This window comes from Montipora capricornis, chromosome 1 (assembly GCF_036669925.1).
Source record: "Montipora capricornis isolate CH-2021 chromosome 1, ASM3666992v2, whole genome shotgun sequence".
Classification (NCBI taxonomy): domain Eukaryota; kingdom Metazoa; phylum Cnidaria; class Anthozoa; order Scleractinia; family Acroporidae; genus Montipora; species Montipora capricornis.
Window position 1 is genome coordinate 37414338 of NC_090883.1, and position 18507 is coordinate 37432844.

At 42.2% G+C, this 18507-nt stretch overlaps 1 protein-coding gene across 1 annotated transcript in view; it reads right to left on the reverse strand.

The window, feature by feature from the left end:
- Positions 1-18507, reverse strand: part of LOC138014772 (uncharacterized) — a 52688-nt gene that overhangs the window by 1391 nt on the left and 32790 nt on the right. Inside the window, 20 exon segments of the mRNA XM_068861779.1 lie at positions 1420-1532; positions 2592-2677; positions 3887-4001; positions 4527-4673; positions 5209-5338; positions 5870-5968; positions 6270-6422; positions 7117-7230; positions 7429-7555; positions 7945-8093; positions 9198-9281; positions 9648-9744; positions 9995-10085; positions 10789-10890; positions 11225-11327; positions 12592-12674; positions 13335-13665; positions 14799-14862; positions 16210-16296; positions 16632-18507. The exon segment at positions 16632-18507 is cut by the window's right edge and continues 917 nt beyond it. Of these exon segments, the coding sequence (XP_068717880.1) occupies positions 1420-1532; positions 2592-2677; positions 3887-4001; positions 4527-4673; positions 5209-5338; positions 5870-5968; positions 6270-6422; positions 7117-7230; positions 7429-7555; positions 7945-8093; positions 9198-9281; positions 9648-9744; positions 9995-10085; positions 10789-10890; positions 11225-11327; positions 12592-12674; positions 13335-13665; positions 14799-14862; positions 16210-16296; positions 16632-18507 (4151 nt within the window).

Consider the following 18507-nt stretch of genomic DNA (forward strand, 5'->3'; position numbering starts at 1 on the left):
CATAACACTTCAACAATACATTAATCGCGCAAAACAAGACTGAAAGGCTTAGAAATGATAAAGGTGGCAGCGGCGAAAAAATGGCCAATGCAATATAAGCAGGAGCCACATCGCCAAGGAGGGCGCCTTTAAATAAAGTGAAAATTGTTCATATTGTAACGTCCATGAATGATCAACCTAGTGCTTAATCAAATATTGATCAAACGACAGGCAAAGTATCTTGAAGGAGGCAAAATCTCCTTGATTGTGTAAAGTTAAAGAGATCTGAGAGGATTAATGCCCTAATGTACAAAAAAGGATATCTGTGATAGAAATGATACTAGCATATCCTCCCATCTTCCTTTGTTTTTACTATTTGATACAAGGCCTGCATAGAGCTGTAGGTTACAAAGCGTTCCCAATTTTTTCCGTCCTTAGAGGCTGTTTGTCTATTTATTCTTATGGTCTGTTGTGAAAGGTTTAAATATTCTGCTAGCAAGACTGTACGTGAAGAGATATTATGTCAGAGGTACTATAGACCACTTTCATAGATGGCGACCAACTATACGTTCTTTTGTATTTATGCTAATTAGACATGTTACCCTCATTTTGCAACAAAGATTCTTTTAAAATTTGCTCGCCGTAGCGAGGCTAGAAAGGCTTGTTAGTAATAAAACAAAAGAATATTTTATTTGGCCGCCATTATGAAAGAGGTATATTCTATGAAAATGGAAGCGATATGGTTTGACAACGGATGTCCTGAAAAGTAGAGAGGGAGTTGAATATTCCCAAAAGTCTCGGTTTTGATGGGTGTGAAATGTTTTACCAGGAATGCAGCGAGACAAGACAACAAATCAAACCCAATTCGATAAAACCTTCCAAATAATTTATCAAATTGTTCCACTTCCTCCTGTACCATTTCCTCAAAGGCAATTTTTTATTTCGGATAAGGCACTTACGAAGGCGACTTGAAGGAATAAACTTTGAGCGAAATGTTTTTAGAACGTGAGGCGCTCGACGGCGAAAGAGAACAATCTTTTACCAACGAATCTTTCCTTTTGTAGCCTCAGACTTTTATTTTTGAGATTACAAATATTTTTATGCAATGCGCTCATGAAATACACTGTTAAATGCTGCCATTTTCAGTGAATGCCCCGAGATGTTATCGCTGGTCAATTATGGATTCCTCGAAAGTTCATTGGTTGTTCCAAAACAAAGAACATTACTCAATCACAGTTGGGGGATTTGTAGATAATAGTGCTAGCAGTGGAAATTTCGGGGCAAGAATTTACTTAGGAGAGAATATTTATAGGTGACCAGTTAGTATGGGCAACACGCACTTTCCTCGAGAGAGGGTAGGATAAAATGCTTGTCGACGTAATCAACTGAATCCCTAAAACCAAACTTTTGCTCAGATTTTCGAAATTACATTTTACTCACCTCGGAAGTTTACTAAATTCTCCCCATCTCTCAATACAAAACTTTCGTGGTCCCGTGCTACCTCGCAGGGCGGCAAATCCCTCGTATGGAATACTGGATGTCCCAGTGACAAACTGCAAGAACAAAGAAAAAAACAGGGGGGATCGAGTAAAGCGTCAAAAAACACGTTTCCGTGATAAGGAATCAGGGTCTTGTGCCTAAACTAAAAGCATGTTTGAGAAACCGGCAGTTTACGGGAGTGACTGTTTTTTTCCTCGATATAATGTGTACAAACGACGAAAAACACTACGAAGTCCAAATAATGCTTTATTCCAAGTGATTTAAATGCTATAGCTGTCTTGTAATAAAAAACACGAAATCACGCAAAAGTTTAGAAAACAATGTGCATTTGCTATAGACAGTTAATATAGTTAAATCGCAAAAGAAATGTCCTGATTTTTTCCTATTTTCCGCTCATACGGCGGATCCGGCAAATATAAGTATTTCAACGTTGACATTATACACTTTCTCATTATTGCCTTCCGTCTCAGCCGACTGGACAAAGTTGAGTCAATATTGAACAATCAACAGATAATGACGTATCAACGTAAGAACTTAGCCAACATTATAGAGCTTTTCAATTGCAGAAGCTCCGTTCCTCACAAGGAACAAAAACAAGGCAAAATTAAAATGGAAAGAAGCTAATAATGAAGGAATTGTATCCTTGTAACATCTGGCTTATCACATTTTTTTTACCAGGTCAACAGGATTGCCTGACCAATGAATATCTGGTTCTGAACGGCCGACGCGAAGTTGCCCATCGATCAATTCTTGTATTTAATTAAACGGAAAATCATATCGGATGTGGGATAAACGGTAATCAATGTTTTTGCTTAGATTTCAATATCGACAGCCTAAATGTTATACTTCTTATGAAATATTAAGCTAAAAAAAATGAACTGTCAGAGAAGAGCCATTGCAATATGGGTTATGCAGTCTACACTCCGGAAATCACTGTCACTTCGATATCTGGGAAGCGAATCCACGAAAAAAAAAACCTTAACCGTCGTTCTAGCCTGCTTGGTATTGCCACGCAAAAGCTGTTGTTTATTAGCAGAGTTGACGAGGCTTTTCTCGTTTTTCGCGCCAGCCAGTCACTCGAGTTATCGATTTCTAAGACCACACTCACTCACCTGTAAAAGTCTTAATCTCTGCTCATTATCAAAAGAACGCACTGCTTTCCAGAACCATCGAATAACTTTATGATTTCCATGGTAACCTAAAGAAAAGACAAGAAAGCAAAGCATAAGGAAACAATATGAGGAGGAAGACTGAGGCGTATTCCAGTGCAAGCTGTAGTCTCTGGGGACCGTTTCGCGAAAGTCCCGAAAAGCTATTTGTGAACCTGCCAACCGCTTGTTCAGGAAAGCCGATTTTTAAACATGTTTTTAAGGTAACAAAAAGCAAACTGACTGTGACGTTTGACGACTGAAATCCTCCCCGTTGTTGAGATAACGAGGGAATTGTGACACCCGAAAATAACCCGTTAAGTTTCGGGACTTTCGAGAAACGGGCCCCTGGGATTTTAATATTTCACTGATGGCATCCTGGCAGGTGGGGTCCTTGCTTTAGTGTCCACGGCTCCTGTCCTCAGGAGACCGCATGCTCATGTTTATGCATGCAGTGAAAATTAGCGTTAATTAAGGTAGTACGAGGTAATATTGAAGTATGTGGGAGCAGTAAAGCCTGGTTCACAGGTACGACACAAATGCAAACACAAGGGAAGTAAGACACGCAGGCGCAGTTCAAGTACTCTTTCCAGGATGGTGGATGAGAATGAACCTGTGTTTTTTATTTAACCTTGCGTTTACGTTTCCCCGGTTCACATGCATGAAATGCAAATGCAAGCGAATATGCAGACACAAGAAAATGAAAAATTCTTCGTTTCTTGCGTCTACGCTTGCGTTTGTGTTTGCACTTGCGTCGTAAGTGTACGACGGGAAAAACCAGGTACATTACATTGGCGACGGGGATGGAATGCATAGCATACTGTCGGCATGAAAGCTTCGGTCCTGGGATAAGCTTTATCAATTAACCTGTCTCAAATCCACCTTTAATCGGATTTCGATAGCGTTTCGCTTGCATGGGTTTTGACTAAAAGAGGGCAAATTGTGAAAATTAGTGATAAAAATATCAATGAATAACATTAAAAACAAACATAGTAAATACTCTGGAGGCAGAGAAGCCGAGTGGTTTGGATGGAGTCGAGCTTTGACCGCAAAATGGAGTTACTTCTGGATTATTCTTTTTCAAGACGTTGACAGAAATCTGGGGCTAACAGGAAATGATCAAACAGTCTTCTTTGACATTTGGCAACACGCAAAACTTCAGCTTGACGTTTGCCGTTAGCGTCATGCTAAACTTCTCTATAATAACAAAATTATGACCATAATTACGATCGTTTCCAGGACAGGACAGATTCTCTTACCTGAACGATATTCAGTGTTCTTTCGCCAATCGTCTATATCAATATCTGCGGTGCCAGAGATTACGAGTTCCAACTCGCGTGCATCAAACAGATTTATCAAGTTGGGATCCAAAACCTTTACAGAGTTCAGAAATAAAGAAGTTAACGTGAGCAAAAAAAGACAGTAACTATATATAAAGGACTTAAATACTTATAAACACTGAAATACGTAGCGTCTAAGGGCTCTTTCCTTGTGTCAGAACTGGCCGGCCTGACCCGTCCGTTTGCGAAAAAAAATGCAACAATTTGAAGGAACACTTGCATGATAATCCCTCGCATTCGTCTGAAGGAGTACATATCATCCTCGAAGTGTGTTAATTTGCAAATGCCCGCTCAGGCCGGTTAGTCCTGTCAATGGTAAAAGTCTCAAGATTCCACAGGGAGGGAGATGTAACTACAACATATTGGAGGTAACAAAATGTCCTTGTCCAATCACAAAGAAATGTTGTTCTTATCCCCAATCTTCTGCGATATCGTTGCAGTGTTCCTTTCCTGCGCTTAGCCCCGGCTGCACGCATTCAACACGCGTTTTGATTGGTTAATATAAATATATCTGCGTCTGCTCTGATTGGCCAAAATTATTGCTCGTATGTTTTATTACCTCATTGAATCCTTTTACAATGCTCTCCATCTGCTCAGCTACTCCTCTTTCAACCCTCCATCTCACCATTTGTTCAACATATTCGTTCTTATTTTCCTCTGTGACTTCAATATCCTTGCCACCTGGAATCAGTTCCCTTTCGGTCACCTGAAATAAAGATAAAAAGTAAACAAGGCACCAAAAACAGCAATTTAAGTACAAAAAGGGTACCATTATCTCAGCCCATCATCCTCGATCAAAGCCAGGCGAGTCGGCACTTGCAAGCGGAGTTCACTTCTGAAACGCAACATGTGGAGGAGTCCTCTAAGCTCAAAATGGTTACCTTTGTTGAAACCAGCAATAATCAAGGCTCACTGAGGTGAGTTCAATTCCTGTTTAGCGGCCGAGCAAAAACGAAGAACAGTCGAACCCCAAGGCACGTGGAATACGAGTAATAAGTCTGCAATCTTATTACAGCTTTGCTTTGGAAATTGCAATACCAAACTGATCTCGAGGTATAATAGAGTGATAATTACATGAGATCGAGGCTGGCCAGCCAGCCAGCCAATCCAAAATGGCGTCCAAATGTTGAAATCATCGATAACCGAGGGACATAACGAGGTAATGACATGATTAGGATGCGTTCTCTTTTATCGAACGCAATTACAAGCAACAACAACCAGCAAAACATTTGTATCCTTACTTGTCCGAAGATCTCTTCACTGACAGTAAAAGACAGATCTAACGCTCCTGTTATGTCATTTTCCGTCATCCATGTCATGCTCTGATGAAAGAGCGAGTCCATCGCTTCAACATCACTCAGGTCGCACGGACTAAAATAATATCAAAAGAACGCAGTTGAAAGAGGAATAACTGAACATTCTCTCACTAAACACAGCTTAGGAAAAAACTTCGTACACCGCGAGACCAAAACCTCGAACCAAACACAAACATGAACCTCATAAAATAAGCAACACTGAAATCTTGACAGACTGAGAAGTGCGTTGCTTCAAAAAGACGCAATACACGCGCAACGTTTCAATGAATCTACCAACATTTTAAAGGTGAAAAGATCGTTTGGACCCAATTTGCTCTTTTTCGCTGGGCACAAGTAACCTACCTATGAGAAAAAGGCAAAATCAAATGACGTAAGATCAAATTGAACGTTGCTATTGCTGTTTTATGAGAAGGAAAACTGGATTACAGGGAGAAACACCTCCAGGCTAAGGACTAGTTTTGTTAAAAAAAAAGTTAAAGAAAAGCTAAGGACTAGTTTTTGTTAGAAGCATCTCGCGACTAAGCAGTGGAATTTAACATGGCACAAAATCCTGAACACGACACATAATGATACCGAAGCTATTTACCTTCTGAGCAGAGCTTTGTAAAACGGACGCGTGAAAAACGCGTCCAGTAAATGCTGATGTATAATCACGAGTCCAATGATTCGCCCACAGAAGCGGAACCTAAAAAGCAGAGCATAACCTATAAACTGGATAGATAAGAGCGTTTATACGAGAAAATAATCTCTGGTTTACATACACCGTGTCTTCTGTAAGACATGAAATTCTTTTTCAAACGTCTCGATATCTCGAGCCTCGTTCACGTCTTATTTGCTACCAATGCCTCGCTTTCGGGTTGGTTGTCCTGACGAATTGCCAGTGGCATCTAACAGGCAATTCGACACGAATTATGACGAAAAAACGACCTTTAGGTGCTGAATAAAAAGAAGAGGCTTAGGTGGAATGTCAAATCACTCTTGCTCACCATTCATGAGCATTGTCCACATACAGAGACACCGGACTGACTTGCACCGTATAAGTGTCATTTGCAGAGTATTCAAACAGGCCATAATAAGGGTTGAACACTTGGCGCGATAACAGGAAAAAGAACTCCCTCGCGGGTCCACCATAATCCAATCTAGAAGGAAATAACGGTGTTAGTCTGAGAATCTAAATAGAAGACAGGCAGATTCAGTGGCAGTTTGATACCAATGGAAAGTCAATGAAAATTAGCCGCAGTTATCCTACCGGCATGGTCCCACAGGCTTCTACCCTACCCTCCACAGCGAGCGTTTTCCCCGCATATTCTCCATACAATTCCGCATGAGCAAGGAATTATCAAGTGTAGCCGGCCGATGGTAAACTCCAACACCTACTTTGTTGTATTGGCCGGCTACTCAACTGAACTATTGGCTTGCCGATGTAAAAGCCTGTCCCTCCATATTCATTTACCTTATCCTTTTCAAACACAACCGTCTAAAAAACTCAGCGCACGCCACGCTCGACTTTGTCTGGGTAAATCGTATTCTGATCATTCAATATTTCGCTATCAGGTACAAAAAGAACAAAGATGTAGAATAAGGATGCAAGATATACTCTTCCGTTTGTACAGATCACCACTCTGAGGAACACGGTTGCAGAATATTCTGTCTATTGACTCCCGAGCCCGTGTATCAGCTTTTTTAGGGCGGGAGGAGTTATGAAACAAAGGAGATAAAAAGGTTTTATTTTCTTCCCCTTTCCCCACTTTCCCCTTTTCCGTTCCACTTTTTCACATTTTCTATTTGCCCTTTCCCCTTTCGCCTATTAACCCAAGGTTCCGTTCAACTTACCCTTCTTCTCCAGTGAATTGTATTTCCAAGCGGTTCCTTTGCAATGCTCTAGCAGGTTCCTTCATGATTTGGTCATAAGCGTCTTCTAATATATGATCTCTTCTAACACTCAACCTGCGAGAATAATGTGAAGATAGGATTTGATAATAATTATTTACCGTGGTTTATCACGTGTAATTTATAGTCTATTATCTGTGTTTGCTTGTAACCTGGCAGTCAAAGCCCCTTAGGAATGAAGAGAAGAATTTCGATTTGAGTTTGATGAAAAGCAAACAGGTCAAGGGACATATTATTTCCCACAAGACGACTTACTTAATCTTGTTAGGTCCTTGTCCATAACCCTTGTGGTACAGCTGGCGATGAAATGAGCGAACTTTGGCCTCAAAGTCACGCTTGTACGGAGCAGGACTGGAACTGGAGCTTGACTCAGCCATCGCGCCTGTTTGGGCACAAGTATACGAACACATTAATACAGGAAACGGAACAAAACCAAAGAAATTTGCCCGCCTTTCTGTTGGACATAAAAAGAACCCACTCACGATTCCAAAATTTCCGCTATTGTGGTCTAGCCAAAGTATACTCTCCCGCAAAAGTGGCCCACTTGGCGGTGACTTCTCAAAAATATTTGTATGACCACCAAACCGGAAACAGTTACGAGTCAAACAGAACTTGATCGAATTCTGGTTTCATTCACCGGTTTTGGCAAATTTTAAGAAAAACAAAAGAGACAAAGCTGTTCTGTTAACTCCTATACTGTCAAGAGTGACTGCGTTTCATTCTACAAGCAATCAGCAATCAATCAGAACACTTTTTGAAGGAAATACCTACCTTTGAGAGCAAGTTCGGCCGCACTGGTTCTCGACCGCGTTCCGGTAGGAGCCTGGCTACGAGTTGGCGATGCTGGCAATGAATTCGGTTCTTCCGTTTCTGCGTGAACGACTGATGGAACATACGACATGATGCTCTCCTCTAACACACTGGATCGAGAATAATTAGAAACACTAATAAACAAAGACTCAGTGCAGATCTTGGGAAAAAACACATCAATCAGTGAATTAAACCTGACAGTTGTGTCAGTCGATTGAGTGTTTTAAATAATCTGAAGAGTGCTTCGGTGTTGCCATAAGTGACATCACGATTTGTGATTAGCTTAAAAATCTTGCGATTCACTCTCAGCCAATCAGAAGTAAAGCTCTCTCTACACGTTCTAGAATAGTTTTAAAACAAATGTTACACCGTGCAGCATGAAAATGAAGATGTCTTCAACATTTTATGTCAAATTAACAAATAGATTCCATGTTGCCTTGCTTCTGTTCAGTAACAGATCACAGATGAAGTCAAAATGTGGTAAAACAAAAACGCCTCGTGTGTCACTGATGTTGTCCTTATTATTTTGACGTTTTCTGTGATCTACTTCTGAACTTGTTGATGACGCCAGCTATACCTGAGAACCAATCAAAATGCGTGCATTACTGAGCTTATTCGTAAAGTCATTCTTATGATAACACTAACTCATGTAGCCCTGATGTAAAACCCAAAACTAAAAGTGCATTGCAAGCATGCCTCTTCTGTTTTTTTTTTAATGTGGGCTGCGTGTATTCGCTTTGCGCCGTAACCAAAGACATAAAGCTCACGATCTACAGATCTCACTCCTGCTGAGTTACCGCTTTTTCAGACTGCCTAGATTTCGAACAACTCCTATCGCCAAGTATTACAGCAGTTTTCAAACGACTGTCGAAAGTATCACGCGATTGTACTTGCTACGATTAGTGATTGGTTAAAATCTCCCGCCAGTTTATCAACCACAGAGAGGGAAAACCAAAACCAATCGCGACTTGCAAGCGCGATTTTTTTCCCGCGCTTTGAGCAAGTTACACGCAATTGCTACGAATTTGGATTGGTTCATTGCGCTGTTTGTACCTGCTGTGATTGGTCGAAGTAATTACTCAATTGAAAACCGCCCTATCACCTCAGCCAATCAATGTGCAATGTGTCCGATTACATCACAGATGCATGAATCAACTTTTGAATTGACGCGGGAAATAACGATTCCAAAGAAAACAGTTCTGCCTTGTTATTACCTTAACAGCATTATGAAATCTAGGTTGTTTGATAGTCTCCCCAGTGCTCTCTCGCCTTCTGCTTGAACACGTCTGACATTGGCCCTGTGGGAAGGTTAACAGAGATTAAAAGAATTGTCGAGTTTTCTTTAGAAAAGTTGATACACTGACCAATAAACGGCATTTTTGATTTCAGAATCTATGATTTTTTCCATCCCTTTGCACTGAACTGCATAGTACATGTAATGAAAGCCAAAAACGAAACTCACAATAAACCAGCTACTAGCTGAACTATAAATTGACATTATGAACCACAGTATATAATTATTATCAATCCTATCTTCATTCTCGCAGGTTGAGTGCGATCATATATCAGAAGACGCTTATGACCAAATTTCTCAGGCGTCTTTACAACTGCTTTAAGTTGTTCAACTAAAAGCGATGGTCTTCTTTCATTTATAACGCACTTACTTTAGTGCTGGGCTTCTTGAGTAAGGCTGGTACTTGTTCTTCAGCAGAGTGTCGATGTTTTGTTGGGACAGATATCCTACAATTTGCTGATTGTAAGCTACGAAAAAATAAAATAAAAACCAGTAGTATTGTTACCTTCCCTTGAGAAAAATGTCAAACAACACTTACCAAAAGATACCTTGAAAAACGTTATTCCAGTTCTTTTATATGTGAAAATATCAGCGCTTAAATAAATTATTTGACAAGAAATATAAAGCATATGACCTAGAAAACAAAACCTCATTCGATAGTCCTGGTAAACAAAAACGTGATTATTGCGTTATAACTCACTGAAGCCTTCAACTTACTCAGAGGCGTTGCATTCGGAAGACTGCTTGTCCGAGTCGGAGCTCTTGGGGGTGGAGGCCTTGGGGGAGGAATAACTGAACGGTGAGGCTGCTAAATAAGAACAACAGCTTTAACTTGAGTCTGTCTTACATCAAAGTCCGTAAAACGGCGTCAATCTTTGATATACAGGGAAACTTGAGAACTGCATCCTTTAGCCTACGTGTAGCCCTGCTCTCCAGGGGCGTAGCCAGGGAGGGTCCTGGGGTGCCCATGACCCTCCCCCCCCCCCCTTTTGTGACAGTCAAACAGTCAACAACATAATAAAAACCATAACTGTGAGACTAGAATGTAACATCGATCTCAGAAGTCCGTGGACAAGGGTCTTTTCTTCAGCCCACTTCACGGAACCGTTGATTCCAGTCTGCGGTTAAAAAATTCTGATCGCGTGACGCTATTTTCTGTTGCTCTAGCACTACCCACCACAGAGAAAAGCGCGAAACGAAGTTGACCGCGAGTAAAACCGGCCGAAGCTATAACGGGTAACCAGGTAAAGCCTTGTCCTGGAAATAAGAAGCGAGTGGAAACTCTTCTTCAGGTTTTTTTTTCCTCGGCCGTGGGAAGAATGAAGGATTAGCGCCACGTGATCGTTATTTTCGAAACCGCAGAGCCACAAAAATGTTATCACGTGATCAGATTTTTTTAACTGCAGACTGAAATCAACGGTCCGTGAAGCGGGCTGAAGAAGAGCCCTTGTCCACGGACGCCTGAGATCGATAGCATGCGATAGCATGTTTTGTAGGCTTGCATGTCATACCTCAGTGTCCGTGCGGCTCCTTGGTCTGGAAAGCGTTTCCTCGATGGGAAGTCGAGGATCGATGAAAGTTGTTGTTCTTGACGTGTGATCAATAAAATAAAGCTACAGAACAGAAAAGAAGCAAAGAACATTACAAATTTTCGGTTAATAACCATTTCATACCATAATAAACTATTTTAATTGAATATAGAAATTAATCTCTCGATTGTCTTGATTCTCTCTTTCAACCCTCGGGAATTGGTTTCAAACCGACGCGTTACATTCTTAGCCAACTTTCTCAAACGAATTTTTCCGCGCTTCGCGGAGGCTGATGCAAAACATTTGCTCTGCGTTGATTTGCTTAATTAATTCGGCTTGGGATGAAGTTTTACTACCCCGCTTCGAACAAGAGCCAGCAATTCAACGGTTTACAACGAAGTTATAAACATAAACGTACCCTTCCGGATTGATCGACTTTTTTATCCCATCCAGGTGGCATATCCATTTGAGGATCAGCGAATTGATTCAGAAACCGGACAAGCTCCACTTGATGACGATAACTAGAAAGAGGAAAGACTTGTTCCAGAAATGTTCTGACCTCTTTTGAAAATACCACCTCGTCTTACGTGTGTGGTGCAGAGGCAGCACTGAGAAAGTGAAGAAACCCAAATGGGAACCAGTTGACGAGAAGCCCATAATCAGGGCTCCTGGTTGACTGTTTGGCAAAGACAAGGACAGCATCAACGGACACATCAGTCAAACTATCGTAATATTGCACCACTGCAAGTATTTCGCGATTATACCGTCCCGTTCGCGGTGGATTTAAGTTCACTTCTTTGAGGGTTGTATGGGAGGCGCGGTGGCCTCATGGTTAGAGTGCTCGACTCCGGATAGAGTGGTCCGGGTTCGGGTCCTGGCTGGGGACATTGTGTTGTGTTCTTGGGCAAGTCACTTTACTATCACGGTGCCTCTCTCCACCCAGGTGTATAAATGGGTATCGGTGAAATGCTGGGGGTAACCCTGCGTTGGACTAGCATCCCATGGAGGGGGGAGTAGAAATACTCCTAGTCGCTTCATGCTAATGAAACCGGAGATAAGTGCCGGCCTGATGGGCCTTCTGGCTCGTAAGCAGAGACTTTTTTGTAGGGTTGTGGGATACAACGACATAATGAGATTCATATTAATTGCTGTCACAAAGTGACCCTTGAAAAAAGTAAAGATTCAAGACCCCAGGGCCCGAATTTTACCTTTTTTTAGACTTACAAGTTGCTGAAACTTTTTCTGAGATGCGCTGTATTTGGTTGCAATAATAAAATTAGACAAAAGAACGAATTTCTAGCCCTAAAATTTCATGCGTTACTGTCTCCTTACTACAGCGGTTTTGTACCCCACCAGACGCGAAAATTCCGAGTTTTAAAAGGTTAAAGGAAACTGAAGGAAATTTGTCTAATTGCTTTTATCTCAGAAAACCATGATGTTTCGATTGAATAAATAAAGAAAATCCGTCATATACACTTAAACTGATGAAGGCACTAGACAGGAGTTGGGTGTTTAACATGTAACTTTTTAAGCTACATTCATAATTCTCTAAACAAGAGTGGTATCAAAGAACGTTTGATTCAACCTGGGCTGGACTGCTCGAAGCATGGTTAGCGCTAACCAGTGTTAAATACCATGGAAACTTACAGTTTTTGATACCTCTTAACCAACGGTTAGCGCTAACCAGGCTTCGAGCAACCGGCCCAGGTTGCGTTGTGAACCTTGAACTTCGATAAAACTGTTACAGCTCATTTATACATCTCGATGGTCGATCAACAAAATTACCGTTCAAACTGACTTGGTTCGCTTCTAATCTTGGATACTATCAGTTTCAACATCTGGCTCTGGAAATAGTACTGGCCAGCAACCTTGTGAAAACAAAAATGAGGAAAAAAAAATCAGTGACCAATTCGAAGAATAACCGGCAAAAGATTCGTAGAATTTCTCTTTACACCAGCGACTCGAAGCAAACAAATTGAGAGTTCCAGGGAATACACAAACGAAAGAAGAAGAATCAAGGAGAAAAAGGAGGAGAAGGAGCAGCTTAAAGCTTACGAGGCCAAGTATGGAAACTCATAGTTTGAATGAACTTAGTAACCTTAAGAAACCCAGCTGCGAGGATGCAACCAGTTATTGATTTACAAAGCGTCTGACAGCTGAATTCGAAATTACCAAAGACGATTCCAGGCCTTGGTCAGAGCGGGATTGGATCCTAGTGCATGCGCATGCAAATCAATCTCCTCACCACTGAGTCAGCCGGCCTTCTGGTTACATTAAATGATCATTTTGGTTGTGTAAAATAATTGTGTAATTACACTTGTTTTACATTATTGTGCTTTGTTCTTGGCAAAAAAAAAAAAAAACGCGTTATTTTCTTAGCCAAACCAAGCAAAACAAAACCTAGACTAAAGTGTGACTTGCTCGAACTGAAAGAAGTTCTCGTTTGTCACCGATTGACGATACAAGTATTGCCTTGTTTACTTTTTCGATGGCCTATTAAAAAGATATTGATTGTGTACATTGCATACCCCTTTACTCTTTAGGAAGTCTACGAAGTCGTGTCGAGTAAGGAACTTCACGGCTGGTGACTGTACAAGACTGGCCACTCTTGACACTGAAGCCGCAGTGGTGGATGGTGGGGTAGCATCCGTTGGAGTGGGAGGGGTGGATGGTGAGGGAAGTGTTGAGGATGTGGATGCCGCCGAGGAGGATGGTCTGGGTGAAGCAACACCAGTTTCTGCCGTAGCAGTCCCACTTGACTCCGCTGTAGTCTGGCTCTCTCTGTTGGTGTCCACTGGTAGTGGTACACGCGAACGGCGACCACCTCGACCGCGCAATGTACGTCGAAAGCTTTGATATCTGAACGAGAACATAGTTTCAAGGTCAGAAACTAGTTGCTTGTCGACGAGAGAAAGGACAACTGAAAAATCAGAGTCCTGGGAACTTACGACCTCAGATGCTCTACACATTGAGCTACTAGAACCCACTGGAGAGCTACAGTAGGTCGTTTATCTAGGTTCTGAATGGACAATGTGTCCCGCTGGTTTGTGGGAATCCTGCCAAGGGCTGTGATCTTTCAGTTCTCCTTTCGCCCGTCGTCAAGCAACTAGTTTCTCGTCCTTCCCGCGGGCGCTTTACATCTTAAAAACACCTACAGTTGCAGTTTCAAGGTCAGTTTGACAGGAAAAAGGTCAGGCACCGTTTACAAGTAAGTCGATTTAAAACAACAGAAAGATTCAGCCATCGCGTTTACCACAAACGTCAGGTAGCTGAACTGATTTGCGTTTTGTGAAAAATTAAAGAAATCACGAAGGATTGAAATGATTCTTGCACATGATTGCTCAATCTGAGCATCGTCTCTTATAGTCACCTGAAAAATTAAGGTGGCTCCGACGGGATTCGAACCCATGACTTCTGTGATAATAGTGTTGTTATGGCATGGGTGGACTCTCCAGCACTGTCACAAATGAGTCTATTTTTAGGATACCCGTTCCCGCGAAAATCAGTTGTTATGTCCCTGAACAATTGGCGGCCCTTTGTTTGTATCTAAAACTAAATCCATTTGTGACTTTGCTGAGGCAAGACCGCAAAGTGATTAATCAACAGTCTCATCTAATTCACTCTTGACCAACCTACTGAGCTATGAATCGCAATGAAGCCACACAGTTAAGAGATGGTCGAGTTGTTGGGTTCATGTGTTCCCACAAAAGGACTGGAAGAGAGACAATTGCTCAAATACGAGGATCACTCCACTCCTTCGCCTATAACGCGTGCTTCAAATACGTACACATTCATTTCACTCATTAACGACATAAGTTTAATTTTTGGTCATTTCTTGCTACATCTCTCTGATAACACGAAGCTTTAAATGGCCGCCATCTTTTTTTCTTGCTTCTGTTCCCTCCTCAGTTTTATATCAATTGCCCTCGGCTAGACAAAACCCGGGCAACCTTAGAGCTGTGACAGAATGGCGGATGATGAATTGAACTTACCGTCTGTCCAAGCTCTGCCAGTGAGTATTCATCTCATTCATGTTTGCTTCGCTTTCTGGAGCATCTGAAAATCAAGTTTGACATTCAGCATAATCTATTTTATTCTTACAACAATTCTTGCCTCATGACCGAAACTTCACGCCACTACAGCGAGGGCTGTTGATGAATTATTCGAGACAGGACTCCTTTGGCTGTTCCATGCAACATACCACACGGAATACGGTCGTTTCGATCTGTGTTACGTTTCGTTCTAACCCTTAATTAACCCTATCCCCAAGCAGTTACATGTACCTCTAGCTCCTCGTCTAGTTTCACGGGCGTGATTCGTTAATTGGTAAATGTAGAGTTGCAGGCAACTGATTATAACTTTCGTCAAAGAGATGGTGATGCTCGTGTGAGTTTGCCCATTAAAACTAGCATTGTCACACGAACCCAACGAGTGTCTCCTGCTACATTTCAAAGGTAGAGCATCGGCATGTCCAGTAATCAGAAGGTCGTAGATCGACTCCAGCAGTGGAACACTCGGATATTTTTCCAAGCATTCTCGAGTTTTCCAAGTTGAAAGTGTTCAGGCTGCAGAGGTGATGCTGTTGCTGTAACGCTGAGCAGCTCAGTTGCGTTCTTGTTAACTTTGCAAGTGTTTGTTACTTGTGCACGCTGCAGCAACGCTGCAGCTTTTATAATCGATAAGACAGCGGAAAAACTCGGTCATAATTTTGGCGTGGATGTTCTCACACCTAAGAAATGCTTCCCAGTGCATGGGAGTTGGCAATCTACCTTGCTAGACACACTTTGATGAGCTCATTCACTGAGATGAGTATATAATTAGCGGAAGCGACTTACTCAGGCATAAAAAACACGAAATTTGCGTCTCCATCGCTCTAATACTTTGACGCATCGTAATTGACCATTTACGACAATGTGATCTACTTGAAGAAGACCTCAGTTAGGGCTCAATTTCAGATCACTTTAATTCGTTCCTAGTTTCAAGGAAGTTTATAGTTTGCTTTAAAGGATCTAGTTCCTTATAAAACAGTAATGTTTTTTTCCGTCGTTCGTTATGGAATACTTACATAGTTGAAAGCGTTCATATCTGGATCAGGCTGCAGAGGTGATGCTGTTGCTGTAATGCTGAGCAGCTCAGTTGCGTTCTTGTTAACTTTGCAAGTGTTTGCTACTTGTGCACGCTGCAGCAATGCAGCAGCTTTTATAATAGACAAGACAGCGGAATAACTCGGTCATAATTTTGGTGTGGATGTTCTCACTCTCAATCTGCATGTCTAGTAACCGGAAGCTCGTAAGTTCGACTCCTTGAGTCATCATCGATACAAATGTAGCTTTCTTGCTTATATCTTTTTTACAACGAGTGACAAGCACATAACATGATATCATGAATGTAACAAAATCTTACTTTGCGGGGGTCTGACCCAGGTGGTTGTCCTGTTCACATGGTCAATGTAATAAACTCTTCCATGAGAATCAACGCCTCTCTCCCAGTCTACAAAGAAAACTCTCTCTTAGTACATACAGTCACAGTACACAAAAATTTTTGTTTCGGAAAATACCGAGACAATGTCAAAATGATCGATGAGGCGTGCTTTACTTTTTGAATGATGACCACAAGTATTATTTAACGCGGTGCAGTCAGCCGAACTGTGAAGGGTTAACGGTTCATTTAAACGTTTTTTGGCCATTCAATACCCCTACAAGATGAAATTGAACGGATAAGTGGAAAAGGACAGAATTTAAAATTTTTAGGGAATTCCTGGCTGGAATAAGAACTGTTGAAAATGATTAACACTGCACCTTTTTAGGAACATTAAAATATCTTACTTGAAGGGAGAGGTTCTTCCTGGGCGGTTTGTTGTTCTGACTGTGTGGCTTGTGGTCCCCTATCTCGCTGTTGGTCCCTAATCGACACATAAACCGACTGTCCCTGCTGTGCAGCACTTCGTCGGCTTCTGCTGTGGGGATATGTTCCTGATGGTCTTCTTCCTATCCCAGCTTCCCGGCCAGGGGTGGAAGATGTTCCTTGGGGAGCCTCTAAGGACTGATGACAGTAGGACCAGAGAAGCCCTTGTATGGATAGCTGGGACAGATTGGCGTCACTGTTGGAGCTTGTGCTTGGTCCTGGCAAAGATGGAGCAGCAGAAGGACTGGCGTTACCTCTCTCCTGTTCAGAAGTCCCCCTGGCAGCTGGAGAAACGGATGAATTTGACACAGTCACAACATGACTGTTATCATTTGGAAGAGATTGAGATCCTTCTGGAACTTCCCTGGCTTGTGAAAAACTCGAACTATTACTGCTAGAACTCTGTACTCTATTTGCCACAAGTGGAGTAACTCTTGCAGGATTACCTTGTCTGGGAAAGCTTTCACTAGTATTCTCAGTCACACCTGAAACTGGAGTAGCATAAATGACCGGAGCAGGTGTTTCCTGTAAGGAACCTCTTCTTCGAGAAACTGGCGTTGTTGTTGCCATCACAGTTGCGCGAGCTGGGAGGACATCTCTCTGTAACGTTGATGGAGCTGAAGATGGTTGTCTTCCTTCATCTGGGGTGATCAATACATAATCAGAGAAGTCTCTTGTTCCTGGAGAAACAGTAGTGGGCAGCGTACTAATAACAGAGGGACTTTCACTCTCTGAATTCAAGTCTGGTGACGGTAATGGTGTCACAACAGCCTCTGGTTCAGCTTGACCATTTGCTACGACAACAGATGCCACACTGGACACTGTTGTGTGCTGAGGTGGTGGTGACAGAGGCACTGCCATCACAACCGATTCTGATGGTGACACAGGGCCTGTTGCAGAAGATGTTGTGAACACTGGATCAGCAGAAACAGGTGCACTGTCCGCGGTATTCACCGTCAACATTTCTGGTTGTAAATTTGTTTGTCCTGCAACTGGGTCAGTGATTCTTCTCCTGAAAGGTGGGCGTGATGGATGGGGAGAATTTTGGTCTTGGCTTGCATTTGCAGGGGTATTTCTTAGTCTCTCTTTACGTCTCCTGGAATGAATACTCCGTGGTTCGCTATTGGACCGTGAAAGACGTTTACTTCGCGGAGGTCTTTGTGGAGAAGGATCACCATTGTCTGTCAGCGAGTTGTCCATTCTAGTAATACCGGGTGTATCAACTAGCATTTCTGAGGTAGACGCAGACTGCAGTGACGCTGCATCCAAGCAAACTGGCTCGGATGCAACCACTGGGAGTGTTACAGCAGCTATTGAGGCTGCACTATTTTGCAGCGATAAATTCACATTATTTGCCTCTTCACCCATCGAAGATGTGACTTGAGTGCTATCTCCAATGGATTCAACGATCATGGCATTATCATGGCTTTCCCCAGCACTATCGTCACCAACAATGTGATCTACATACTCAAGCAGAGACATTGGCGCAGATTGTTGCTCTGAGTTACATGTTTCTGACTCACAAGTAGAACTCTGTGGCCGTGAAGCTCCTTGAGGAGTATTTTCTGTTTCGACTGGAGTCTCTGTCTCCACGAATGTTGGGGCATTAGATGGGAATGATGCAGGTAAATCCTCAACAGCAACACCAGACGACTGAGAAACATCACATGCTTCTGAAGCTGGCAAAATGAAATCGTCTCCATCCTCATCCACAAGGGAACCATTTGCCTCCTCAAGCAACAAGTCTATTCTTTGAACATTCACTCGTCTTCTCACTGATTCATTTTCTACAACGGA